The following is a 27,339-nucleotide window of genomic DNA, read 5'->3' on the forward strand; positions in this document are numbered from 1 at the left end:
TTCAATAATGAATAAAGGTAAGAATTAATGAATGGGAATAAATGAATGAAGTATAAATTGCATAACTTTAGGAATGAATGAATGAAAGTAGAAATAAATAAACAATTGAATGAATGAATAATGATAAATCAATAATGAATAAAGGTGGAAATGAATGAATGAACAGGAATTAATAAATGAAGGTGGTCTTGAATTAATATATTTAGGAATTAATGAATAAATGAATGAATGAATTAAAGTAGGAATAAATGAACAAATGAATGAATGAAGGTAGAAACAATTCAATGAATGAATAAAGGTGAGAATTATTGAATTTTGAAATGAACAAAGGTAGTAATGAATTAAAATAAGAATTCATTAAGGTAGAATAAATTAATAAGAACAAATAAAGGTATGAATGAATTAAGGCAGAAATGAATGAAATGAATGAATGAATGAATGAAGGCAGAAATGAATGAATTGAAGGAAGGCAGGACTGAATAAATAAATAAACAAATGTTTGTATAAATGAATAAAAGTAGAAATTAATGAATGAACAAATAAATAAAGGTAGGAATTAATGAACGATCAAATGAACGAATGAAGGTTGAAATGCACGAGTGAATGCATTAATGAAAAAAGGAAACACATTTAATTGTATGTACATTTACTGGTGCAGAACATTAACAGAGGTTATGCTTTCGTGACTCTTAACCATTGAAACATGACTTTATAATCTAAATTAGGAATCATAATTTAGTAATGCAGATATTTTAACAATTTTAGTCTACTTTTATTTATAATTGTTGATGCTAAATTAATATTTTAAAAGCAATCAGCCATCTTTTTTTAAATGCATTGGCAAATAATTAAGAAATAGGTTAGTTTAAAAGTATAGCAACTTTTTAAATTAATGTGTAATAAAGCACACATAGCAATCCATGAAGTAATAAATAACCAGGCACTGCTAAGCTTTCTATTTCTCCACTGAAATGTCTTCTGTTTTTCTCCAGTCTTTGTCTCTTCACTGGTGACTGAAACCTTCAGGAAACTGACTGCAGTATTCAGTTAATCATCACCTAAATATACTCATAAAACGAGTGAATATATAATACTAATTTACATATGACATACATTAATATTAACATTCGGAATTTATACCTTTTATTCTTTGTGCGTTCAGTAATGTTGTGGTTATTAAAGATAAAGTGTGGTTATTATTAAAATTAAGCAAATTTTATATTCACCCTTTCAGCAGCAGCGTCACCGAACAGACATGGTATGATCCATTTCAGGGGTGATCACACTTAAAACATCAACCAACGCCAAACAAATTTCTCTCTTTCTGTATACCTCTCAATGTTTACATAAATAAACGCACATATTTATGTATCTCGACACATATTTATGCTTTCGTTCTTTCATTTCATTTTCTTTTTTCATTTCTCAAATAGAAAGGTCTGAATGCGTCACGTGACGCGCAGGATGCGCAGCACTTTATCGTCCGGACGGAAAACGAAAGAAAATGTCTGAGAAGGGTAAGCACAACGCATTTCTTCACTTTATGACTATATACAAATATTAATGAGTCTGTAATTAAATTATTCCTTCATTTTGACGTTATAATAACCTACTTATTATCCCGAAAGTCCTTCAGATATGCATAACTCGTATAGACGCACGTTGTACATGTAGCAGAAGTTACAGTAAACTAGCTGTGCATGTTAGTTCGCCGTTCAGCTCACACAAAGAGAGATTCTCGCATTTAAAACAGAGTATACAGCTTATTATTTTATCAACAGGCTTATTGACGCAATATCATAAACAAAGCCACATGCAGAACCAGTTAAAATGCTTATGGTGTGAGTCATATTACAGACACACCCCTCTGTATTACACACAGAGAGACATACATCTGCTCAATTTAGTGAAAGACTGATATAAACACATCCTATAGGAGTGACTGAAGCTCTCCTGTCGAGGACAGAGAAACATTGTGCTTGGCAGACTGAATTAAACAAGGCCAAATGCCTTCAGTACACAAGGAAAAGCTGCAAAAGCTGTTCTGGAGGTCTGATAATGTTCGTTTTCAGTGGACTGTGTGCTAGTGTGAGTGTGTTTGTCGAGTCATGGCATGTCTAACTCATGATCCAGCGTTTCAGAGTGTGAAAGCGATACTAGGCTCTGTCCGTCTGCAGGAGTTGTGCTATTTCTGATTCTGGCTTATGTCTGGAGTCCAGCAAGGTCACTTCATTGGCCAAGGTTACTGTCATGTAAACACTCAAGACAGCCCACAGCTCTTACACACACGCACACACATGGTTTTTCATAGACATAATGATTTATACTGTACAGAGAGCCTAACTCTACACTTAAACTCAACTATTGAGGTAATGTTGGTTTTATATTGGCACATTCAGACGTTCTCCTTAATAATATCATTTCAGAAAAGTATTATTTGCACATTTTAAATAGGGAAATCATATTTTCAGTCAACTAAATCAGGGGTTCCCAAACTTTTCAGCCCACGACCCCTAAAATAACAATGCCAGCGACTCGCGACCCCCAAATACCTTGAAGGTGGTTATAAATCTACACACAACAATACGCCTATGTAAACAAGAGCTTATTGACAACACAAAAAAAGTGCAACAGTCTAAGAAGCATATAATTTTTAGAGTCATTTATTAATTTGTTTAATTATTATTAACCTCACCTAATGAGACTGGTGGACACAATGTTTTAAGCACAAGTCTATTGTTGGTTTAATTTTGGAGGCCACCACACAATCTTCAGTTGTGGCCTGTATCTATTTTTGATGTATTTGATTGCCATAAAGGTGTCAGAAAGTTTAACCTGGTGCTATAAAATCAATCTGCAGCAGCTGACGCTATTGCTGTGTTGTTAATCTAACGTAAACACACCGAGCCTATGAAACTAAATTGGAAGGCTGACAGCTTTTCATTTGCATGTTGTTTTTTTTACTATTAAAAGCTACTATTTTTATGGTTAAAATATGGTTATTCTAATAGTTTAATAACATATACAGTTGAAGTCAGAATTATTAGCCCCCCCCTTTGATTTTTTTCTTCTTTTAAATATTTAAATATTTTCCAAATGATGTTTAACAGGGCAAGGAAATGTTCACAGTATGTCTGATAATATTTTTTCTTCTGGAGAAAGTCTTTTTTGTTTTATTTCAGCTAGAATAAAAGCAGTTTTTAATTTTTTAAACACCATTTTAAGGTCAATATTATTAGCCCCTTTAAGCTATATATTTTATTTCGACTGTCTACAGAACAAACCATCATTATACAATGACTTGCCTAGTTACCCTAACCTGTCTAGTTAACCTAATTACCCTAGTTAAGCCTTTAAATGTCACTTTAAGCTGTATACTAGTGTTATTAAAACTATTATGATTAGAAACGTGTTGAGAAAATCTGCTCTCTGTTAAACAGAAACTGGGGAGAAAAAAAATAAACAGGGGGGCAAATACTTCTGACTTCAACTGTATATTTTTGGAAATCACCAAGTGACCCCCACTTTGGGAACCACTGCATTAAATAGTGCTAATGTTGATTTGAACTCATACTTGCATGTGCTTTCAGACCCAAAATTCAAAGTATTATGTTAAACAATATAGATATTGTGTCACAAGTTGTGCTCATAACAGTACATAATTATAATTAATCCGTATTAGCCTTTTTAAATGATCTTTTAGTATTATATTGAACACCAAAACCCAAATGTGTGAATATAGAACCAACTTTACCTCAATAACCCAACCCTGTTTACATTCTGAAGCGATCCGCATCATTACGCTTTCAAAATGTTTCATCTGTGAGCTTTAAAAGCATTTGTGTTCGATTTATGTCTCCATGAGTTTGAGTGCGTTCAATTCTAGGTCCCCACTCTGACATAAAAACATGGACACCCACAGACGTTTTTGTTATGATTTATAAGTACTCCCCATAGGCCTGATGCAGTTTATAGTGCTGGTTATATAAAAACTGATTATTAAATGACATACCCCTAAACCCATCTCATAGGAAATCTGTGGCAAAATATGACTGTGAAAAACCCTATTAAGTATGATTTTAAACAGTTTTAAATTACTGCATGTCCTCATAAACCACTTCAACATTGTAATACCCATGTCATTATACAATTTTGTGTCCACATAAATCACATTACACGCAAACACACAATCCATCATAGTCATCAGTTTAATCAGGTTGTGTTTTCCTGGTTTTTCTAACATCAGTGTGCTGAAAAAATAATAAATAATATAATAAAATAATACATACAGTTGAAGTCAGTATTATTAGCCCCCTGTATATATATATATATATATATATATATATATATATATATATATATATATTTTATTATTTTTTTTTATTGATTTTGTTAACACATTTCTGCACATAATAGTGTTAATAACTCATCTCTAATAACTGATTTATTTTCTCTTTGTCATGATGACAGTAAATAATATTAGACTAGATATTCTTCAAGACACTAGTATTCAGCTTAAAGTGACATTTAAAGGCTTAACTAGGGTAATTAGGGTAAAGTTAGGGTAATTAGGCAAGTCATTGTATAACAGTGATTTATTCTGGAGACAATCCAAAATATTGCTGAATAATATTGAGCTTAAAATGGTTTAAAACAATTAAAATCTGCTTTTATTCTAGCCGAAATAAAACTAATAAGACTTTCTCCAGAAGAAAAAATATTAGAGGAAATACTGTGAGAAATTCCTGAGTGTGTTAAACACCATGTGGGAAATATGTAATGATTTACAGGAGGGCGAGTAATTATGAATTCAACTGTGTATGTGATATTAAAGCACATTTCTGTTTTCCGACAGAAAGCTTTGATGTTCTGGAACTGGCAGAGAAAGTCAAGGATCAGAACAAAAGGTGGTGGAACAAAATGTTTGGGAAAAACAGCTCCGGACCTGCGGCTGAGAAATACTCTGTGGCCACTCAGCTGGCTATTGGAGGAGTGAGCGGCTGGTGGGTCTTCACATCAACAATAATGTGTAGGAATGCATACAGTGCTCAACATAAATGAATGCACCCTATTTGGAGAACGAATATTTTCATCCATTTCTCAGTGAATATAGGTCATATTCTTTGGTGCATTTGAATGAAACAGATTTATTAAACAGATATATTTGGTAAAATTATATTTTAGTCACCAAACATCTTTAGAAACAGAAGATAATACAATTAAATTCAAGCAAAATATTAAAAAAAGAATTACAAACTACAAAATCTCAACAAAATTGTATACATTTTTCATTTATTCGTTTTCTTTTCGGCTTAGTCCCTTTATTAATCAGGGGTCGCCACAGAGGAATGAACCGCCAACTTATCCAGCACATGTTTTACGCAGCGGATGCCCTTCTAGCTGCAACCCATCACTGGGAAACATCCATACACACTCATTTACACACATACACTACGGACAATTTAGCCAACCCAATTCCACTATAGCGCATGTCTTTGGACTGTTGGGGAACCTGGAGAAAACCCACGCGAATGCAGGGAGAACATGCAAACTCCACACAGAAATGCCAACTGACCCAGCTGAGGCTCGAACCAGTGACCTTCTTGCTGTGAGGCGACAGCACTGCATACATTTTTCATTTCTTTAATATTTTCCCCTTACATAAATTATGGATGTACTAGTTTTGGAGCTTATCATCAGCTATTTAGTTAGATTAGCTCCAGATTTGGCTTCAGTACTGACTAATATAATGTATACACACAAATATAATATTATAGAGCTTCCTAATCTATAAAATATTCATCTAAATGAGAGATTTGTGAGGCGCGAACTCATATGTTGAGCGCTGTAGACTGTAATGAATACAGGTTATTTTAATTTTCACAACCAATTAGTACATTTTGGGAGTAAACAGTTGGTGAGTCTTCATACAAACAGTAATGTGTGTGAATGCATGCATGGTGTATGGAATATTTTTTAAAAATCGACTTTATTGCACTATTTTCACAAGCAATTGGTAGATTTTTCAAAACTCAAAACGATTTGAGCATGTTTTTGACCATTTGCACCAGTTGTGTTTAGTTATAGCACTGTAAAATAAAAGTTGACTCAACTCAAAATTGTATGGCAACTTGCTGCAGAGTTTTTTTTTGAGTTGACTCAAATTTTACCTAAAGTACTGCATTTTAATTCATTTTATTTGATTTAAGTATTACCACTATTTTATCACCATTTTATCATTCATTTTCCATCGGCTTAGTCCCTTTATTTATCAGGGGTCACCACAGCAGAATGAACCGCTGTGAAAGTGCTCCAGAAGGCACCTTTTAAAACATTTCACTTAAAATATTTCCCGAATAAAAACGTTCTCTAACGTCATTTAAAAATACACATCCTATTAAAATATGTTTTATCGTCAAAATATTCTTACACAAGTCGCAACTTTTTCTTCCCCTTTCAATAAATATGCCTGTGTTAGTCTTGAGTGTCTGATTCTGCATCTCGTATGTACAACCTGGCCATGTCTATTTTCAATATGCCTGTGTAAGTCTTGAGTGTTCGATTCTGCATCTCGTATGTACAACCTGGCCATGTCTATTTTCAAAAAGGTAATCATTTCTTTCATTTACAAATGGACTCGCTTCATACAATTTGTTATTCCTACATTCATCCCATTCCATTTGCCAGTTCTTATTAACATACAGATTTAAAACAGGTTTGATATCGGACACAGGAGTTTTACATTCTGTTATCTCCAACTGTATGGCTTCCTTAGCTGCTTTATCTGCACGTTCGTTTCCAATGAATCCCATATGACTAGGTATCCAGCCAAATCAACATCCCATAATGCAATTCAAAACCACAAATAAAACTAAATACGAAAACTGTTCAATAACAGATATTTTTTACAGTGTACTTCTGAAAAATAGCACCACACCAATTAAAAAAACACTGTAAATGACTCTGTTTCAGGTGTGCAGGATACCTGTTTCAGAAAGTTGGGAAAGTTGCTGCATCGGCTGTTGGCGGAGGTTTCTTTCTTCTCCAGGTAAATTGTAAAAACTGCATCATGATGGCAGTTGTACATTATATATAATGTTATTGAATGTTTAAGCAGACTCTGATATGCTTTCAGATCGCACATCACACGGGCTACATTAAAGTAGACTGGAAAAGAGTCGAGCACGACGTGAACAAGGCCAAGAAGCAACTGAAGCTGAACTCAGACAAGCCCCCGAAAGAAGTCACTACTAAATTTAACGAGGTGGGGAAATCACCTGTTATTGTGTAAAAAAAAAAATGTCTATGTAGGGGATGATGTACATCCAGTCGGTTGTTGTGGCAGGATAAAACCTGACAGGTTTATCAGAAGCTGCTATACATGATGCCTTCTTTCTAGTACAAATGTCTGAAACATGTTAAATCAAGAAGCATTTTCTAGACAAGCAAAGCATGTGATCTTGTTTTCAGAAATAATGAGTAGGGGTGGGCGGTACACCGGTGTCATAGTCATCACCGGTGTGACATTGCGCCACGACATGGATTTTCTAATACCGTCAATACCGTAATAAATCAATTATGCGCCTCGAACAGCTGCATTTACATCAATAATAGCTAATTCTAAATAATAAGGCATTCAATTTTCTTCAAACGTTCCGTTGTGGTCTGAATACATGTCCTTATACTACAGGGCTCGAAATTGCAACCATTTTGGTCGCATGAGCGCCCGAAATGTAATCTATGCGCCCTCATAATATATTTGGGAGCATTTGTGCGACTGAATATAATGGTTGTAGTGCAATCTGATTTGATTTTCTCTTAAAACTTGCTGAATCGCTCTACCCTGCTGCTGTATTGGTTCATATTAGCTGTCAGTCACTCAACGCTTCCCGCTGTCAGATAACAGGGAGCTTTTGTTACTGCAGGAAATGCAAATGGCATGAGTGAAAAGTGAAGAGTGAAAAGTGCACAGGTTTGCAAACCTCACCTAAAGTTATAATAATAATAATGGCGCAGATGACAGCGATCATGACATGAGGTAAATGTTGATCCGCCAGCTGAGATCAATTTGAGTGTTTTCGGAGAAGGTGCCTGAATCTCGATGCGTTGCATTCACCGCGTGTTCAGCGCAAATGTCCGCTAAATATAAAGTCTAATACTGTACACATCATCGCCAAAGAAACTCACCTTTACTAAGTTTACACTGAAACTACGGCTCATAACAAAGAGCGGAATTGCGCTGATGGTCATCATGAGAATCCTGCTCTGTCTGCTCATAAATTGGTGCGGCTGACTCGCCTGCTTTATTCCACCAACACAGAGAAATGAAGATCAGCTCATAACGAGACTGAGCATTTACAATGAACCAAACCAAAACTTTTAAAGAGCGATAGAAGTGAGACTTTCTTTTGTCCGTTCTTCCTTGAGATGTATATTATTTTGCTATTGAAAGTAATACCGTGATATTATACCGTCACCGTTCAAAAGATGAAAAATACCGTGATATTAAATTTAGGTCATATCGCCCACCCCAAATAATGAGTCAAAATTAAGTGAGTTTTGGTTTAAAACAAGCAAAATAAAAACCTGACAATGCAATTAATGAAATAATCTTATGTCAAAACATCTTCCCTCATTATTTAGCTTGTTTTAAGGATTCATTCGAGCATGCATCGTCCGGTGTGAACACAGCATGATAATGTGTTTTAAAGCAGAGGTGTTGATGTTTTCTGGCTCTGTGCAGGTGCAGCTGTTCGTCAAGAACAACATTGTCCTGACAGGAGGTTTCGCAGGAGGGTTTCTGCTCGGTTTGGCCTCATAGGAGCCTTTATCATCATGTCTTTAAGCTCGAGGATGTCATCTAACACTTTATACAGCAGCTTGCATTTAACTCAGCACTGCTTTACCAGTTTGACTTCTCATTAATATGCGTAGGCATGTTGCGATGTGTCCGTAATGAAACATTTATATATTGAAGAATGTATAGTTCAGTGGTTTGATGTGCATTATTTAAAGCCCCTGTAACATTGAATATTATTTTTGCTGTATTTTGTTGGTACATGACTTGAATTCAGACATGTAAATATTTGCAGGCCTTTAAAAAAAAAAAACTACATGCAAACTTGCAGAATTATATCATCAAGCTCAAATATTCACATGCATTATTTTTGTAATAAATCTGGATATTATTTCCAAAATCAAGGGTTTAAAAAGTTGTGAATCAGGATTTAAGCAACTGTGATTGTGCTCTTGATATTTTATATATCATCTATTTTTCTAAATTGCAGCTTATGCTTTGCACGTTGTGATATTTGACTTTCTTTTTTGTCATATTATGTGATCTGATTATCAATTGTATTATTACAAACCCCCGCTGTATTTTCCGACTTGAGGAAATCTGAACGTGTCTAAGTGATGTTCATTGTTACGTCAATAAAATAATTAAACTTTAAAGGTGCCATTCACTATGATAGATGATATAAATAATTCAATTCACCTTTATTTGTATAGCGCTTTTACAATGTAGATTGTGTCAAAGCAGCTTCATATAGAAGATCAAAATCAATTGAAACAGAGAGTCAGGATCTCAGTTTAACGTCTCATCCGAATAGATTGCACACCCTGAAAGTATAGTGTCCCCTTAACTTTACATTAGGACTCACACAGACCGCAGGTTGAGCGCCCCCTGCTGGCCTCACTAACACCAATTCCAACAGCAACCCAGTTTTCCCATGTGGTCTCCCATCCAGGTACTGACCACTGACAGTTGACCAAGATTTCTAAAAATCCTTTCTTTGTATTGGTCTTAAGTAATATTGTAATTTTCTGAGATACTGAATTTGTTTTTTTTATTAGTGGTCGTCAAAATCAAAAGAAATAAACACTTGAAATATATCAGTCTGTGTGGACTGACTATACATTATACAAGTTAGTCTTCTGGAATGGAATTAGTAAAATAAATCAACTTTTTGAAGATATTTTAATTATATGACCAGCACCTGTACACGTACTGAAGACAGAATTGAGATTATGGCAGGACTGTCTCTTTAAATTAAGTTTATTTGTCAGAACCCTACTGAAAAAAACAGCTTAAACCAGCCTAATCTGGTTGGCTGGTTTTTAGCTGGTTGGCCAGCCTGGTTTTAGAGGGGTTTTGGCCACTACCAGCCTGGTTTCCAGGCATTTCCAGTCTGGTCTTTGCTGGTCAGGCTGGAAAATGACCAACTAAAACCATCTTGACCAGCCTGGTTTAAGCTGGACATAGCTGGTTTTGGCTGGCTAGGGTGGTCAAGCTTGTTTTAGCTGGTCATCTCCCAGCCTGACCCGCAAAGACCAGTCTGGAAATGGCTGGAAACCACCCTGGAAGAGGCCAAAACCCCTCTAAAACCAGCCTGGTTGACCAGCTAAAACCAGTCAACCAGCCTATGCTGGTTTAGCCTGTTTTTTTCCAGTAGGGAATACACTTTTAATATAGAGATAAGTGTAAGACGTCAATGCTATATGCATAGATTTACTGTTACAGTTAATGATGTGTAGCAGCAAATACACGGTACTGTGATGACAGAATTGACATTTTTTGGATGTACCGTCTCTTTAAATGGAGTTTATTTGTGGGAATACATCGTCATTATAGAGATAAGTGTAAGACGACCATGCTAAATCCACTAAACGACAGTGTTTAATGATGTGTAGCAGCAAATACACGTACTGTAGATCCTTCTTTTGAATGTTATCATGTCTTTGGGTCTGTAGGTTTGTTTTCTTTGGCAAATCCAGAGCAGCAAACTGAGTTTTCTCCTGTGTGGAGCTCACAGCACTTCTTCATGGCCCGAATCACATCCTCACATCGACTTTCAATGTATCTGTTAGCTGATAAACACAAAAGTCACACAACAGCCTATAGTTTTCATGTATAAGGCGAGCTGAACACAATAATGACAGCATGTAAGGCTACCTTGTAAACATTTCTGTATGGCGCAGGCCTGTTTTTGACAAGGATCTTTCTGTGACATCTTATTTTATGAAACGAAGCGGTAAAGTCCAACTTTGAGGATTATTTCCAGTTAAAGTCGATTGTAAACACAAGGACGTGACCGAAAACACTGCGCATGCGCATATCAATTTAGCATTATTATTTGCGAGCCTGTAATACAATAATTGCTTTTTGTACATCACTGTGAGGGGTATGTTTAAGGTTAAGGTAGGTGTTGGCGTTAGTAAAACACAATTATATTGGTAATTTAATAAATAAACGAAAACATTTTCGCAGCTGTGTGTCCTGCTCTAAATGTCCTCCGACGAGAAAACATGTTCCTGTGGTAAATAATAGTACGTTTGATGCTAGTGTCAATAAAATAGTTTGTATTATCTTCATATATTCGTTTAACCTATATTAGTAATAACAGCTGTCACTTTTGACATGCGTTTATATTTTATGATCAACAAATGATTTAGTCACAAACATGTACAATCCAGTTCTGTGTCGCCCTCTGCTGCAAACATTCGCTCAATTCAGTTAATAAAAGCAATCTACAAGCGAACACAAAGAAAATGAGGGTTTCTAAATAGTAATAATTATTTATGTTTTAACTGCTTGTTTCAAAATTCAGTGAAATGATTCTGCTTGCGTTTACGTTAAACAACATATATCATTTTAAATATGACTCTATTTTACGTTTTTTCCCCACATAATAATGTTCATGTATAATACATAAATGATAACTGCTTATGAATAGATTTTAAAAAGGCAAATGGTTTCCAAAGTGGTGTAATTCGATATCTTCAAAGACGATCTGCTGCAGTTCAAAGCGAGCATCAGAATGGGGAAGAAAGGGGATTTAAGTGACTTTGAACGTGGCATGGTTGTTGGTGCCAGACGGGCTGCTCTGAGTATTTCAGAAACCGCTGATCTACTGGGATTTCCATCTCTAGGGTTTACAGAGAACGGTCCAACAAAGAGGAAATATCCAGTGAGCGGCAGTTCTGTGGGCGCAAATGCCTTGTTGATGCCAGAGGTCAGAGGAGAATGGCCAGACTGGTTCCAGCTGATAGAAGGCAACAGTAACTCAAATAAGCACTCGTTACAACCGAGGTCTGCAGAAGAGCATCTCTGAACACACAACACGTCCAACCTTGAGGCAGATGGGCTACAGCAGCAGAAGACCACACCGGGTGCCACTCCTGTCAGCTAAGAACAGGAAACTGAGGCTACAATTCACACAGGCTCACCAAAACTGGACAATAGAAGATTGGAGAAACGTTGCCTGGTCTGATGAGTCTCCATTTCTGCTGACACATTCGGATGCTCGGCTCAGAATTTGGTGTCCACAACATAAAAGCATGGATCCATCCTGCCTTGTATCAGCGGTTCAGGCTGCTGCTGGTGGTGTAATGGTGTGGGGGAGATTTTCTTGACACACTTTGGGTCCATTAGTACCAAATGAGCATCAACGCCACAGCCTACCTGAGTATTGTTGCTGACCATGTCCATCCCTTTATGACCACAGTGTCTTCATCTTCTGATGGCTACTTCCAGCAGGATAACACACCATGTCATAAAGCATGAATCATCTCAGACTGGTTTCTTGAACATGACAATGAGTTCACTGTACTAAAATGGCCTCCACAGTCACTAGAGCTCAATCCAATAGAGCACCTTTGGGATGTGGTGAAACGGGAGATTCACATCATGGATGTGCAGCCGACAAATCTGCAGCAACTATGTGATGCTATCATGTCAACATGGAGCAAAATCTCTGAGGAATATTTCCAGTAGCTTGTTGAATCTCTGTCACGAAGGATTAAAGCAGTTCTGAAGGCAAAAGGGGTCCAACCTTTTAATAGTAATGTGTACCTAATAAAGTGGCCGGTGAGTGTAGTTCTCCCCGATCAACATACGTACACGTTTGTTTCCTGTCGGAAGGAATATAATGTAGCGCACGCTATTCGCGGATATGGAAGTGTAGTACAGTAATAAACAAAAACAAACAAATCAAAGCAGAATATTATCTTTTGTAGACTTTACTGTACACGATGGCTGTCAGCGCAGTGCATTTAGAGTCGGACGCGTTTCTGGTGTGTATGAACCACGCGCTGAGCACCGAGAAAGAGGAGGTGATGGGACTCTGCATCGGAGAGGTTTGTTTATAAGATTGTTTTTAACATACGGTGTGCTCTATGTGTGTTTATGAAGCGTTATAACGGCTGTATGTCTCTGTCAGGTGGACACGAACCGTATAGTGCACATTCATTCAGTGATCATCCTGCGGCGCTCAGACAAGAGGAAAGACCGAGTGGAGATTTCACCGGAACAGCTGTCAGCCGCGTCCACTGAGGCCGAGATATCCTTACACACACACACACACACACACACACACTCTACACACAAACAGATGCTCTATAAATACAAAGACACACACTACACAAACCGAGACCCCAAGATATCCTTATACACACACAAAATCACTAACTCTACACAACCTGACACTCTACACACAAACTAACAAACACTTTACACACACTCACTCCCTCAACACTCACTTGCAACAAAATACAGTTTATGAACACACAAACACACACTCTACACAAGCAGACACTGTACGCAAACACACACGCTATACACTCTACACAAACAATGTTCATTCAAACTATACATTTCACACACACTCACTCTATACACTCTACACACAAACTAACACTAACACACAAACTGTTCACAAACTAACACACACACACACACATGCACTAACTCTCACTTTATACACTCTACACACAAACTAACACTAACACACACACTTTATACACAAACTAACACACACACACATGCACTAACTCTCACTTTATACACTCTACACACAAACTAACACTAACACACACACTTTATACACAAACTAACACACACACACACTCGCACTAACTCTCACTCTATACACTTTACACACAAACTAACACTAACACACACACACTAACTCTCACTCTATACACTCTACACACAAACTAACACTAACACACACACTTTATACACAAACTAACACACACACACATGCACTAACTCTCACTTTATACACTCTACACACAAACTAACACTAACACACACACACACGCACTAACTCTCACTTTATACACTCTACACACAAACTAACACTAACACACACACATACGCACTAACTCTCACTTTATACACTCTACACACAAACTAACACTAACACACACACTTTATACACAAACTAACACACACACACACTCGCACTAACTCTCACTCTATACACTTTACACACAAACTAACACTAACACACACACACTATTCACAAACTAACACACACACATGCACTAACTCTCACTCTATACACTCTACACACAAACTAACACTAAAACACACACTATTCACAAACTAACACACACACACGCACTAACTCTCACTTTATACACTCTACACACAAACTAACACTAACACACACACACTATTCACAAACTAACACACACACATGCACTAACTCTCACTCTATACACTCTACACACAAACTAACACTAACACACACACTATTCACAAACTAACACACACACGCACTAACTCTCACTCTATACACTCTACACACACACTCTTTGAATGTGATTTTCCTGAACACGAGGCACAGGTTGGCAGAGATGACGGGACGTCCCATGAGGGTTGTGGGCTGGTACCACTCTCATCCGCACATCACCGTGTGGCCCTCGCATGTGGGTCCGTATCAGCATCTACACTTCAGATATTAGTAGAGTGGGTTTGGTATTACAAGCTTTAATACATGCACCTTGCTGTATTCCTGCATTACACAGATGTTCGCACTCAAGCCATGTATCAGATGATGGATCAGGGGTTTGTCGGACTCATCTTCTCCTGCTTCATAGAGGATAAAAACACAAAGGTTTGTTTGAGTTTGACTTTATTTATTAGGATAATCCTCTTGGGATGTACCATCTCATTTAAAAGGGGGTCTCACATCACATAATAATAATAACTAGGGTTGTTCCAATACAGATAGTATTCACAAAAACCTTTTATCTGCAAGTATTTAAAACCATATAATGATCTGAGACCATCTTTTTAAATGAGACATGTGCCTGCTAGCTTTGCTTAACGCTGCAGACACAGGGTAAAGTCTAGATCGGATACGCGGCCGACCGGATTTGCGATATGCACATTAATATAGCAGCATTTTTTAATGACACTGTATAATAATAATTAATATTTTTACAGTACTGTGACGGTTGGGTTTAGGGTTGGAGTGGGGGTAGACGTTAATAATATAAAATAAATGGAAAATTTAATAAATAATATAAAAATTCTCGTTAACTTCCGGCCGCAACCATATCCAATCTTTTTAGAAACAAATTTAATTAATTAATTAATTAATTTTTGTTATTGATTAATAAAAATCAATAAAAAAAGGAGTACAGAATTACACATAGAACAGTATACAAGGGAATTAACAACCAAAATTAATCATGTATATTAAGTATTTATTCCAGCAGTTGGGAAGTCTTGATAGCTTTGGTATTACTCTGTATTAGTGATGCGCGGATGGCGGTTATATCCGCGGGCGCTGCGGATAATCCGCGGGTCGGGTAATAAAAAAATACATTATGATTTATTGCGGGTCGGTTGCGGGTGGATGTAGCGGGACATGGCAGTGGACCAAAAGCAGAGAGTGGGCTATGCGGAATGGGAAGATATGAGACGCCCAATAATAGGCTAATGGATGAAGTGTAAGAGTCGCCCACTGTTCGAAGTTTCACTTAGAGGAGTCATCAGAGGAAAATCTGCTATCGTTCTGGGAGAAACAAGATCGCTTATTTCCACGACTGCAGCGCCCTGTGAGGAGAATCTTGGTCATTCCTACAACACGCGGTGCGAGCGAACGCTAATTCAGTGTAGCTGGCTGCGTTTGGAGGTGAGGCGGAATCGCCCGAATAGTAGATGCTGGTCTGTTTTTGCACAGTGCGAAGAAAAAGGCCAAGTAAACACAACATGGCTGCCGTTTAGGCTGAAGTGGCACCCTTTTAGTTATCTTGTTTCTGTATCTGCTCAAGTGTCTTTCTGTCTCTATTTGAAAATGAAGAAAATGTTGTCTGATGACAAACTTTAGTTTTTATAAATAAATGTTCATTTAAAAACGTTTAAGATTAACGTATTATTTTACTATCAGAGATGCGCAGATTATCAGGAGGATTCACAGGTATGCTGTTAGACCTGCTCATTTCACTTTCAGATTATTGTAAATTAGCATATTCAGGAGTTCATTTTAGCTCAATTTCAGGTTATTCTATGCGGTAAAGAGTTTCTCAGGACGCCATGCATATACATATATATGTTTACGAAGCAATTAATATACACAGGGGTTGGAGAATGAAACTGAAACGCCTGGTTTTAGAGCGATATAATTTATTAGTATTGTTTAGGGCCTCCTTTTGCAGCCAATATAGCATCAACTCCTCTTGGGAATGACAGATCACTTTCCCGAACTCTCACATTCAATCTGCCCAGTTGGTGGAATGAACTCCCTAACTACATCAGAACAGCAGAGTCACTTGCTGTCTTCAAGAAACCACTAAACTCAACTGTTTAGTCTCCACTTTCCTTCCTAATCTGTAACTGCCTCTCTGGCTATACCACTAACTGTACTCTCTCTCTCTCTCTCTCTCTCTCTCTCTCTCTCTCTCTCTCTCTCAAAATAAAAAAACAACATTACTAATGCTTTGCTTCTTAGACTTTACACACCTGAAACGTCTATAGCACTTGCTCACTGCTGCTGTTATAGTTGTGTAAATTGCTTTCTTGTCCTCATTTGTAAGTCGCTTTGGATAAAAGCATCAGCTAAATGACTAAATGTAAATGTATTCAATTGTTTGTTGTTTTTTAATTGTACATTTATTATTGAAATGTTCTTGCCATGAAAATAGCCTCGGTTGCTGAGATGGCATTAACTAAAAGACTTTACATTTTGATTTCTGAAGCGTTTTGCTGTGTGTTGTTTACCCTGCTGGTTGTTTGTGTTTCTCTTGTAGACTGGTCGAGTGCTGTACACCTGCTTCCAGTCAGTACAGGCCCAGAAAGGCTCAGAGTAAACACACTACTTTCCCTTTTATGCATTTCTTCAAATCACCATGTTTAATTCGCTTCCCTTACAGAAAAAACGCAATGAGCTTCACATGTTAAAATCAACACGATCAAATGAACATGTGAATGTACGATTTCTTCTTTAAAATAGCCAGAAACCTCTTGAACAGTGTTATATATTTAGACTTATGCATTTACATGATCCCAAATGTTATGAAGACTGTTCAGGAAACATTTGATTCATTGTTTAATTGCTTGTGAAGGGCCTGTTGAGTTTTTAATTTCACTTTATGTTATCTAATATGTACTAACACTGCAATTAATCATTTGTTGCATGATCTTTTACGCATCGATATGCTCATGAATATGCAAATGACGCTCCTTTTTATGACAAGGTATGAGCGGATCGAGATCCCGATCCATGTCGTTCCACATGAAGCCATTGGGAAAGTGTGTCTGGAGTCGGCAGTGGAGTTACCCAGAATCCTCTGTCAGGAAGAGCAGGACACGTACAGGAGGATTCACAGGTATGCTGTTAGACCTGCTCATTTCACTTTCAGATTATTGTAAATGAGCATATTCAGGAGTTCATTTTAGCTAAATTTCAGGTTATTCTATGCGGTAAAGAGTTTCTCAGGACACCATGCATATATATATTGCTTCGTAAACATACATATATATATATATATATATATATATATATGTATGTTTACGAAGCAATTAATATACACAGGGGTTGGAGAATGAAACTGAAACGCCTGGTTTTAGAGCACTATATTTATTAGTGTTGTTTAGGGCCTCCTTTTGCAGCCAATATAGCATCAACTCCTCTTGGGAATGACAAATACAGGTCCTGCAAATCGGCCAGAGGGATTTCGAACCATTCTTCTTCAGAATAGTGTTCAGGTCACTACGTGATGCTGGTGGAGGAAAACATTCCTGACTCACTCCTCTAAAACAGCCCAAAGTGCTCAATAACATTTAGATCTGGGTACTGTGCAGGCCATGGTATGCTTCACTTCACTTTCTTGTTGATCAAACCACTCTGCCACCAGTCTTGCTGTGTGTTGGTGCATTATCATCCTGATACACGCCACTGCCTTCATGATAGTGTTTTTGACATGTTGGGTCACATGGTCCTCCAGAATGGTTGGGTAGTCCTTGGCAGTGACCCAGCGCCCGTCTAGCACAAGTATTGAGCCAAGGTAATGACTTGATATTGAGCTCAAACCTTCACTGATCTTCACTCTGCAAGTTCAGCATTCGGTATCAGCAGTCTGGGTGGGATGCTTCTTTGGGGCTTCTCCACACTGTAACTCTCCCGGATGTGGGAAAGACAGTGAAGATGCACTCATCAGAGAACACTGGTCAAATTTAGCCATGAAACCTTCAACACTAAATTGGCCAGTGTTTCATTTTTATTGTCCAACCCCTGTATAGGTATGCAGGTGATTCGACACACTTGTAAAGTGCATGAAAATGTGGAAAATGAACCTGTTAAGTGATTTAAAAGTGCTTAAATTTGACTTTGTACGAACTTTGAGTTTTAGTAATTTCCATAAATCTAAATTTATAGTAATTTTTTCTCTTCAATGCACAATTTAAAATCATTACATCTGAAAATGATTCAATATTGAGTTTTTCTAATGAACCTCTTCATATATTTCCATACAGTATAATTATTTTTCTTCTTCAGTTTAACTCACCTGGATCCAATCACAAAGATACATAATGGATCAGGTAATGTCTCATTTCAAGATATTGTTTTTGCTCGCAATTTAATAAAGTTGCAAACGAGTTTGTTGTTATCATGATACGTGTTTCCTATTTTTGTTTTTTTGCTACACAATTATGGAGTCAATCTAGGGCCATATACAGTTGAAGTCAGAATTGTTAGCCCTCCTGAATTATTAGCCCCCTTGCTTATTTTTTCCCTAATTTCTGTTTAACGGAGAGCAGATTTTCTCAACACATTTCTAATCATAATAGTTTTAATAACTCATCTCTAATAACTGATTTATTTTCTCTTTGTCTTGATGACAGTAAATAATATTAGACTAGATATTCTTCAAGACACTAGTATTCAGCTTAAAGTGACATTTAAAGGCTTTACCAACTTAATTAGGTTAACTAGGCAGGTTAGGGTAATTAGACTATCGAAAAAATAAATATAGCTTAAAGGGGCTAATAATATTGACCTTAAAATGTTTAAAAAATTAAAAACTGCTTTTATTCTAGGCGAAATAAAACAAATAAGACTTTCTCCAGAAGAAAAAATATTATCAGATATACTGTGAAAATTTCCTGAATCTGTTCAACATCATTTGGGAAATATTTAAAAAAGAATAAATATTTCAAAAAGGGGCTAATAATTCTGACTTCAGCTGTATACCTGCAAATTAAAATAAAGTTTTGCAAACAAAAAATAAAGTATTGAGCAAAAAAAAAAAATGCAAATATAATTAATTTTTGAGAAAAAAATATTTTTGCTGACAAAAATGAAGAATAATAATAAAGAACTACAAAAGGGAAAATTAAGTTTTGAGAAATAAAACTTAAATTTGCAAACATAAGAACTGCAAATAAAAACCAAGCAGTGCAAAAAACCCTAAAACATTTGCATATATTCAGCCGTGAGTTTGCAATACTGTTTTTACTTTACACATCACGTTTCTGGGCGTTTCTGCACTTTGTGGCCCTGATTTGACAAGGGGACGGAGTCAAGGGAACAAGGGGTGTTTACGACAGGCCATGAAGTGCCAAGTGAAAACAGCATCACAAACTCACGGTTGACTAAAAAGCAAATCAAAATTTTGATTATTATTATTATTATTTTGCACTGCTTAGAGTTTAATTTTCCCTTTGCAACCCTTTATTTTTGTTAGGTTTGTGATTTTTGGAGATTTGCATTCATTTATTTTTGCTCATTACCTAATTTTTTGTTTGCGAACACCTTAGCAACACCTTAGCAACCACCTAGCAACCACCTTGCAACACCTTAGCAAGTGCCTAGCAACACCTTAGCAACCGCCTAGCAACCGCCTAGCAACACCTTAGTATTCAAGTATATATGGCCCTAGATTGACTCCATACACAATCTGTGAAAAATAATTTCAATTAGCATATAAAAATAATGCAAAACTGATCCATAAGTTAATGTATTGATTATTATATTAATAATTATATTAATATAACATAAATTAATTATAAAAATATATAATTTAATTATTATAAATTCATATCATGATATTGAAAAAACATTAAAAATAGCCAAAAAATATGTGGTGTATTGATTTATTGCATATACATGTTTAGCTCAAAGGTTTTAAACTAATTACATTGCAAAGGGATTATGAATAGGTAACACTTTATAATAAAGTCTCATTAGTTAGGTAATGCATTAAAATCCAGATTATAGAGAAATGTTAGAGGTTATTTAAAAAAACACAACTGAATTTAATTAGTTATTAACTTTTAATGCATTAGACATTAACTAAGCCCTAATAAATGATTTTGCAGTTGTCGTTTATTTTTTGTTTGCAAACACCTTAGCAACCGCCTAGCAACACCTTAGCAACTGCCTAGCAACACCTTAGCAACTGCCTAGCAACACCTTAGCAACCACCTAGCAACACCTTAACAACCACCTAGCAACACCTTAGCAACCACCTTAGCAAAAAACACAACTGAACTTAATTAGTTATTAACTTTTAATGCGTTAGACATTAACTATGCCTTAATAAACTATCTTGCAGTTGTCGTTATATTGAATTTAGTTAAATGAACTGATATTAAATGGAGCCTTACTGTACAGAGTTAAACATCCATCCCTTTAATGGTCTGTTAAAAGCACGCATTGAACATTAAAATAAAGTGTGACCTTTTTTTGCAATGTGTGTGTTTGTCAGTGTTCACGAAAAACCTGTGCAGTCAGATGTCAGCCATCAGCGGGCCGCTCTTACAGTGGCTGGAGGACCGACTGGAGCAGAACAAACAGAGCATCATCAAACTGCAGAAGGAGAAAGAGCTGCTGACGCAAGAGCTGGCGGCAATATGAGGACACGGAACAAAACAAATCACTCACTGCACACTCACCTCTCTCCTCAAATGTTAGCTCTGCTGCCACTCTCGGATGGGAGATTAAAGACAGGACGTCTGTAAGTCCACAGTTCTGTGACCTCAGCACATTTTACAGAGCGACACTGCTAAATGCTGTTCTTACTTAGAGTTTCTGTCTTGTTTCTAGTCTAAATATCTGGAAATTCTCATTTTCTGGACAAGCAATGAATATAGTGTTGTTTTCAGAAATATTGAGTCAAAATTAAGGGAGTTTTCCTTAAAACAAGCTAAATATGACCATGAAAATTGAAATAAGATGAGTTTTTTGACTGCATTGGCAGATTATTTTGCTTGTTTTAAGGAAAAACTCACTTAATTTTGACAAGAAAACACGAAAATATGCTCTGCTTGTGTTGAAAATGCTTCTTGTTTTAAGAATTTTTAGACATTTGGACTAGAAACAAGATTAAGACCAGCATTTTTTGCAGCTTAGTCTAAGTTTCTTCCAGCCAAAATTCGAGTTATGAATTCTTTAGTGCTGGCTGCCATTACAAAAGAGTGTTGAAAATAAAACAGCAACTCTTTTAAGCCTTTCTACGGTGGCCCAGAAAGTTCAAATGTGTCTCAAGTTAAAGGGTTAGTTCACATGTAATTGAAAATATACTCATTTCCTCTTCCTCATGTTGAGTTTTCCTCTTCTTTTGAACACTGATAAAGATATTTTGAAGAATGTTGGGAACCTGTAACCATTGACTTGCATAGTAAGACAAACAAATATTATTGAAGTGAACGGTTACAGGTTTCCAACATTCTTCAAAATATCTTCTTTAGTGTTCAGCCGATAAGAGAAACTCATAAAGAGTGAATAAATGATGATATAACCAATTTTTTTGTTTTTATCCGTAAGAAACGTAGAAAACATCAGGACATTAAAGGGATAGTTCACCCCAAAAATAATATTTACTCATTATTTACTCTTCCTCATGTGGTTTATCATGAGTTTTTTTCTTCTGTTAAACACTGAAGAAGTTATTAGATCTTAGAAACCTGTAACCATTGACTTTAGTTGTAGGAAAAACATACGGTGGAGGTCAATGCTTATATGTTTCCAACATTCTTCAAAATATCTTCTTTTGTGTTCAACAGAAGAAACTCTTTAAGGTTGAGTAAATGCTGACATCATTTTAATTATTATTTTTATTATGCCTGAGAAACGTAGAAAACATCATCAGTTTGACAACATGCACTTTAATAAATTTATACAGAAACTGATTTAATAATTAATACAGAAACACACTGCAAAAACTGCAGGACACAGTGGAAATGTGTTGGGGAGCCCAGCCACAGCCCAGCCACTTGTAACCTGTAACCATTGACTTCCATAGTAGGGAAAACAAAACGTATGGAAGTCAATGCTTACAGGTTTTCAACATTCTTCAAAATATCTTCTTTTGTGCTCAACAGAAGAAAGAAAGCTAATAACTTGCAGCACATTTGAACTCTCTCATCCAACGTACCTTCCTGTTATTTTGTCATGCCATTGCACACACACAGTTTTGTTTTCTGATACTGTAGTGTGTATTCGCTCCACACTCTGAACACACTGATTTTATTCTCTGTTACTGATTTGATTTGGATGATGATCATCAGTGTACAGTGACATTATTTACTAGCGCTGTTTCTGCATAAATCTCTGAATGTACAAACGTGTCAGTTTGAAATGACAATGTAAAATAAAAGCTCAAATCATTAAACACACGGCAATATTAAAGAAGACCTATCATGCAGAAATCACTTTTATAAAGGGTTTAAACCCAGTTGTGTGTCAGCAGTGTGTGAATATATCCAGCCTCTAATGGTCAGCATGTATTAATTGCTTATTTTATAATCAGACTTGATTTAAATCTGCAGAAACACTTTGATTGACATCCTCCCTTTGTACGTGTCATCAGAGGGGGAAAGCCCCGCCCACTAGTGACCATCTCTTTCTCATTAGCATAAACAGCAGCTCTGAGTGAGTAGCAGCCAGCTGTCCATTAGTGTTTTGAATCTGCCACTATGCTGACACACAGGCGTTTGTAGCTCCGCCCTCTTTTGAATAGAGCACAATCTCATTTGAATTTAAAGCGACAGTCACCAAAACACCACACAATTAGAATCAAAGCCAGTAAGGGTCAGTTTCAGAGAGTTAGAAAACATTATCTGTGTGCTATTTTGAGCTGAATCCCTTTGAATTGTTTAATTTTTAATGATGATTTAATAATGATGCAATAAACAGTAGTTTGTAATACTTTTGGTAAAGGTATAATGAATGAAATGATGAAATAATTTCTTAAGGAGGCCAATAATATTGACCATAAGTTATTACTTTTGGATTTGTTCCGTCCATCCGAACTGAAAGAAATGAGACTTTCTTCTCCAGAAATATATAATAGGAAACACTGTGGAAAATGTTCTTGCTCAGTATAATTATTATTAACCTATTTCCCAAATAGCAATTAATAATTTGGTTTTCTACTGTAAAGCCATACTTTAGAAACAGTTCAAAATTCTTTGCCTTTATTTTCACAGCACTTCTCTCAATGGTGTTTGTGAGTGTTAAAACAGTTTCTTGTCACTAGGTGGCGCAGATGTCTTTGTTAAAGTGCAGAAGGTTTTTAAGAAAGACATTATCAGGAAAACATAATTATTCATTAAATAAGGATATGAATAATAAGGTTAAATATCACATATGTACAAAAAATATACATACATAAATTAACAATGTTTTTATTTTATAGATTATTGTTGTATATTATTTATTATTACTTAAACAAACAATAGGATAAAAAGAATAACAATAAACAAAAATAAAATCTTATAAAAAATAGATATAACTGTCTCCTATTTTATAAAAGGGCTAGTTTTTACTGAACTTTTTTTTTACTGAAACTATAAAGAGATTACTGAACACGTAGTATTATATTAAGTATATTAGTCATGTCAGATTTTCACAATAAAAATGAGCATTTTAATAAAAAACAGACAAACTGATAGTCTTGTTATCAGCAGATCATGAAGTCTAATGTTGCTTATTCTATCAGAATATGAATATTTCAAGATCTACATGCAGACTGCTATGTAAAACATTCAGAATGTTTAGTTAATATAACCAAATGTAAGAGGTTGGTGTGTATATTTTTCTAATAAAATAATACAGCAAGGAACATTTTCACAATATTTCCTATTATATTTTTCTCCTGTGGAAAGTGTTATATCCTTTACCTTAACTGTAATTTTAAAAAAGCAAAAAACAAACAAAAAGACAATTATTATTATTACGACTACTAACCTAACTTACCTAGTTAAGTTTTTAAATAGCACTTTAAGCTGAATACTAGTAACTTGCAAAATAGCTAGTAAAATATTACGTATTGTAATCACGGTAAATACAAATGATAGGAGTTATCAGAAATGAGTTATTAAAACTGTAAATTATGTATACGCTATTCTTAACATTTATATAGACTTGTTTTATGCAAGAAATAAGTCACTAAATGCAGTTTTATCTCAAAGGACCAACCAGCCAACCCAACCCAAAACACCCAACCAAACAACCCAAACACAGACCCAACCAACCAACCAACCAACCAACCACCTACTTAACCAACCCTAAAACCTAACACAACCCAACCCTAAACCAACCAACCAACCCAAACCAATCTACCCAACCACCAACCCCAAACCAACCCACTCAACAACCATTCAACCAACCAAAAAAAACCCCCAACTCAACCCGACCCCAAACCAACCAGCCAAACCCAACCCTACCCAAGCAACCCACTTACTCAACCAACCACCCCTACCCTACCCTTCCCTACCCAACCCCAAACCAAACCACCAACCTAACCCAACCCTACCCAAGCAACCCACTTACTCAACCAACCACCCCTACCCTACCCAACCCCAAACCAAACCAATCAACCAAAAAAACCAACCCAACCTTATATAACCAACCCACTTACTCAACCAACCAACCAACCATCACTACCCAATCCCTAACCAACAAAACCAAACAAACCCACCCAACCACCAACCAAAAAAACTCAACCCATCCAACTTAACCCCAAACCAAACAAACCAACCAACCAACCAAACACAACCAACCCACTTAAACAATCAACCAACTAACCACCCCAACCCCAAACCAAACCAACCGTCTAACCCCACTCCAACCAACCAACCAACCAACCAACCAACCAAACACAGCCAACCCACTTAAACAACCAACCAACCAACCACCCCAACCAAACCTAAACCAAACCAAACCAAACCACCCCACCCACCCAGCCAGCCAACCCAACCACCCAAACCAAACTAAACCAACCCACTTACTCAACTAACCAAGCAACAAAACCACCCCAACACCCCAACCCAACCTTAAACCAACCAATCGAAACCAACCAAGCCTAACCCCAAACCAACCTAATTAACCAAACCAAATCAAACTAACCGACCCCCCAAAAAACCACGCTTCCCACCCAACCAACTAACCAACCAAACAACCAACCAACTAACCACTAACCAAAAATCAAAACTCAACCCCAAACAAAACTAAACAACCAACCACACCCAACCCATACCCCCCCCCCCCCAAACCTAACCAAACCAACCAAACCCATCCAAATTAACCAAACCAAATAACCCTACCCAACCAAACCACCCAACCCAAACCCCTATAGGCCAACACTTTTGAGATGTTTGTGCTTTAAACATGTGTTGTGTTGTGAAGGCAGTTAGACTGATCCTCTTTCACTGATGGCTCTGACTCTGCTCTACAGTGCAGCTAAACTCCTCTTTCACAGCGTTCCTGTCCTTGAGAAATAAGATCTCGGCCACTGAAGCAGCTCTCCAGACATCAGCCGACATCTGGAGTGCAAATGCTCATTCAGGACGAATATCCCACATTTATTGCCCCTTACAGCCGAGCGTAAAATCAGGCCGTTTTGTGTGCAGGCGAGTCCTAACACTCCACTAAAACAGAAAAGTGTGTGTGTGTAAAACTCATGGTGGGACTGAGAGCAGGCAGGAGATATTAAAAACAGAGGCGGATGGAGAGAGCAGCAACATCTCTCCTTCTCCTCCTCCAGTGTGTATCAGCAGAGCGGTCATTACTCAATCAGAACACACACACATTCAGCCTGAACACCAGACCACTGTAAACCTCAAGCCTCCTTACATCTGGAGCGCTCAGTGTGTGTGTGTGTGTGTGTGTGTCTGTCTGTGTTTGCGTGTCAGTGTCTTTGTGAGTGTGTATGTGTGAGTGAATCTGTGTGTGTGTGTGTGACTGTGAGTTTATGTGTATTTGTGTGAGTGTGTTTCTGTTTGTGTGTGTCTGTGTGTATATGCGCGAGTATGTTTGTGTGTATGTAGTTATGTGTGTGTTTTTGTGTTTGTGTGTGTGTCTATTTCTCTGTGTATGTGTCTGTGTGCATCTGTGTGTGTGACTGTATATTTGTGTGAGTGTCTGTGTGTTTCTCTGTATATGTGTGTGTGTGCATCTGTGTGTACTTGTGTATATGTGTGTGTGCGTTTTTTGTGAGTGTGCATGATGAGGACAAAGTTTAAGTGTGTGTGTGTGTGTTGGCAGCAGGGCAGTGTGTTTGATGATCCGCCTGTGGGCCCATGGGCCCCTGTATATATTTCTGGCAGAGGGGCCACTGTGGTGTAGTGGACAGTGACGTCCCAGAGGCAGACGGTGTTTAATTAACACCTCTGAAACAGACAGGACTGAACACACTCACACACACTTTCATTCTGTCCACCATTATTAAACGCTCTTAAACATACTTCAAGAGTTCACACTTAGCTGATGATTGATTATAAAGCTTGGCATGCTGTCCCAGGAGAGAGCCCTGAGCTCATAAGATCCTCAAGCTTGGGGTTTCCTCCCATTGCAAGGCGAGAGGCGAGTTTGAGCTCAGGTAGATCTGGAGAACTCTGCTGTAGTAGCTAATGAACAGATAGTGATTGCTCTTAAGAGATAACTACTTACTAGGAGCATGTCTATAGTGCTAATTTGGATTAGTCAATTAGTTTAAGTTGCATGTTTTTGGACGGTGGGAGGAAACAGGCGGAAACCCACGAGAGCACGGGGAGAATGTGTAAACTCCTCACAGAAACGTCGGCTGGCTTGGTAAAGACTA

The 27,339-nt window shown here is 37.0% G+C and overlaps 3 protein-coding genes across 3 annotated transcripts; 2 read left to right on the forward strand and 1 right to left on the reverse strand.

Annotated features, from left to right (window-relative positions):
* Positions 1 to 1,433: 1,433 nt before the first annotated feature.
* fundc2 (fun14 domain containing 2) lies at positions 1,434 to 9,453 on the forward strand. Its single transcript, XM_056446914.1, has 5 exons — positions 1,434 to 1,517; positions 4,856 to 5,003; positions 6,973 to 7,048; positions 7,136 to 7,264; positions 8,744 to 9,453. The coding sequence occupies exons 1-5, from the start codon at positions 1,505 to 1,507 to the stop codon at positions 8,819 to 8,821; spliced, it is 444 nt and encodes a 147-aa protein (XP_056302889.1). The 5' UTR covers positions 1,434 to 1,504; the 3' UTR covers positions 8,822 to 9,453.
* A 1,207-nt stretch (positions 9,454 to 10,660) lies between these two features.
* cmc4 (C-x(9)-C motif containing 4 homolog (S. cerevisiae)) lies at positions 10,661 to 11,125 on the reverse strand. Its single transcript, XM_056446612.1, has 2 exons — positions 10,955 to 11,125; positions 10,661 to 10,869 (listed from the first exon to the last, which is right to left on the reverse strand). The coding sequence occupies exons 1-2, from the start codon at positions 11,010 to 11,012 to the stop codon at positions 10,733 to 10,735; spliced, it is 195 nt and encodes a 64-aa protein (XP_056302587.1). The 5' UTR covers positions 11,013 to 11,125; the 3' UTR covers positions 10,661 to 10,732.
* Positions 11,126 to 12,905: 1,780 nt separating this feature from the next.
* brcc3 (BRCA1/BRCA2-containing complex, subunit 3) lies at positions 12,906 to 22,908 on the forward strand. Its single transcript, XM_056447012.1, has 8 exons — positions 12,906 to 13,137; positions 13,221 to 13,340; positions 14,632 to 14,719; positions 14,815 to 14,903; positions 17,044 to 17,099; positions 17,491 to 17,622; positions 18,792 to 18,835; positions 21,004 to 22,908. The coding sequence occupies exons 1-8, from the start codon at positions 13,033 to 13,035 to the stop codon at positions 21,150 to 21,152; spliced, it is 783 nt and encodes a 260-aa protein (XP_056302987.1). The 5' UTR covers positions 12,906 to 13,032; the 3' UTR covers positions 21,153 to 22,908.
* The last annotated feature ends 4,431 nt before the right edge of the window (positions 22,909 to 27,339 follow it).

Source organism: Danio aesculapii, chromosome 21 (assembly GCF_903798145.1).
Source record: "Danio aesculapii chromosome 21, fDanAes4.1, whole genome shotgun sequence".
NCBI lineage: Eukaryota > Metazoa > Chordata > Actinopteri > Cypriniformes > Danionidae > Danio > Danio aesculapii.

What these genes read in the sequence shown, in the direction of transcription:
- cmc4 (XM_056446612.1), bottom strand. Translation starts at nt 11,012, where the DNA reads ATGTCACAGAAAGATCCTTGTCAAAAACAGGCCTGCGCCATACAGAAA. An exon ending in CATACAGAAATGTTTACAAG is followed by an intron (nt 10,870 to 10,954) that starts GTAGCCTTACAT and finishes TGTGTTTATCAG; the next exon opens with CTAACAGATACATTGAAAGT.
- brcc3 (XM_056447012.1), top strand. Translation starts at nt 13,033, where the DNA reads ATGGCTGTCAGCGCAGTGCATTTAGAGTCGGACGCGTTTCTGGTGTGT. An exon ending in TGGGACTCTGCATCGGAGAG is followed by an intron (nt 13,138 to 13,220) that starts GTTTGTTTATAA and finishes TGTCTCTGTCAG; the next exon opens with GTGGACACGAACCGTATAGT. An exon ending in TAGAGGATAAAAACACAAAG is followed by an intron (nt 14,904 to 17,043) that starts GTTTGTTTGAGT and finishes TTTCTCTTGTAG; the next exon opens with ACTGGTCGAGTGCTGTACAC.
- fundc2 (XM_056446914.1), top strand. An exon ending in ATTGGAGGAGTGAGCGGCTG is followed by an intron (nt 5,004 to 6,972) that starts GTGGGTCTTCAC and finishes ACTCTGTTTCAG; the next exon opens with GTGTGCAGGATACCTGTTTC. An exon ending in TCACTACTAAATTTAACGAG is followed by an intron (nt 7,265 to 8,743) that starts GTGGGGAAATCA and finishes GGCTCTGTGCAG; the next exon opens with GTGCAGCTGTTCGTCAAGAA.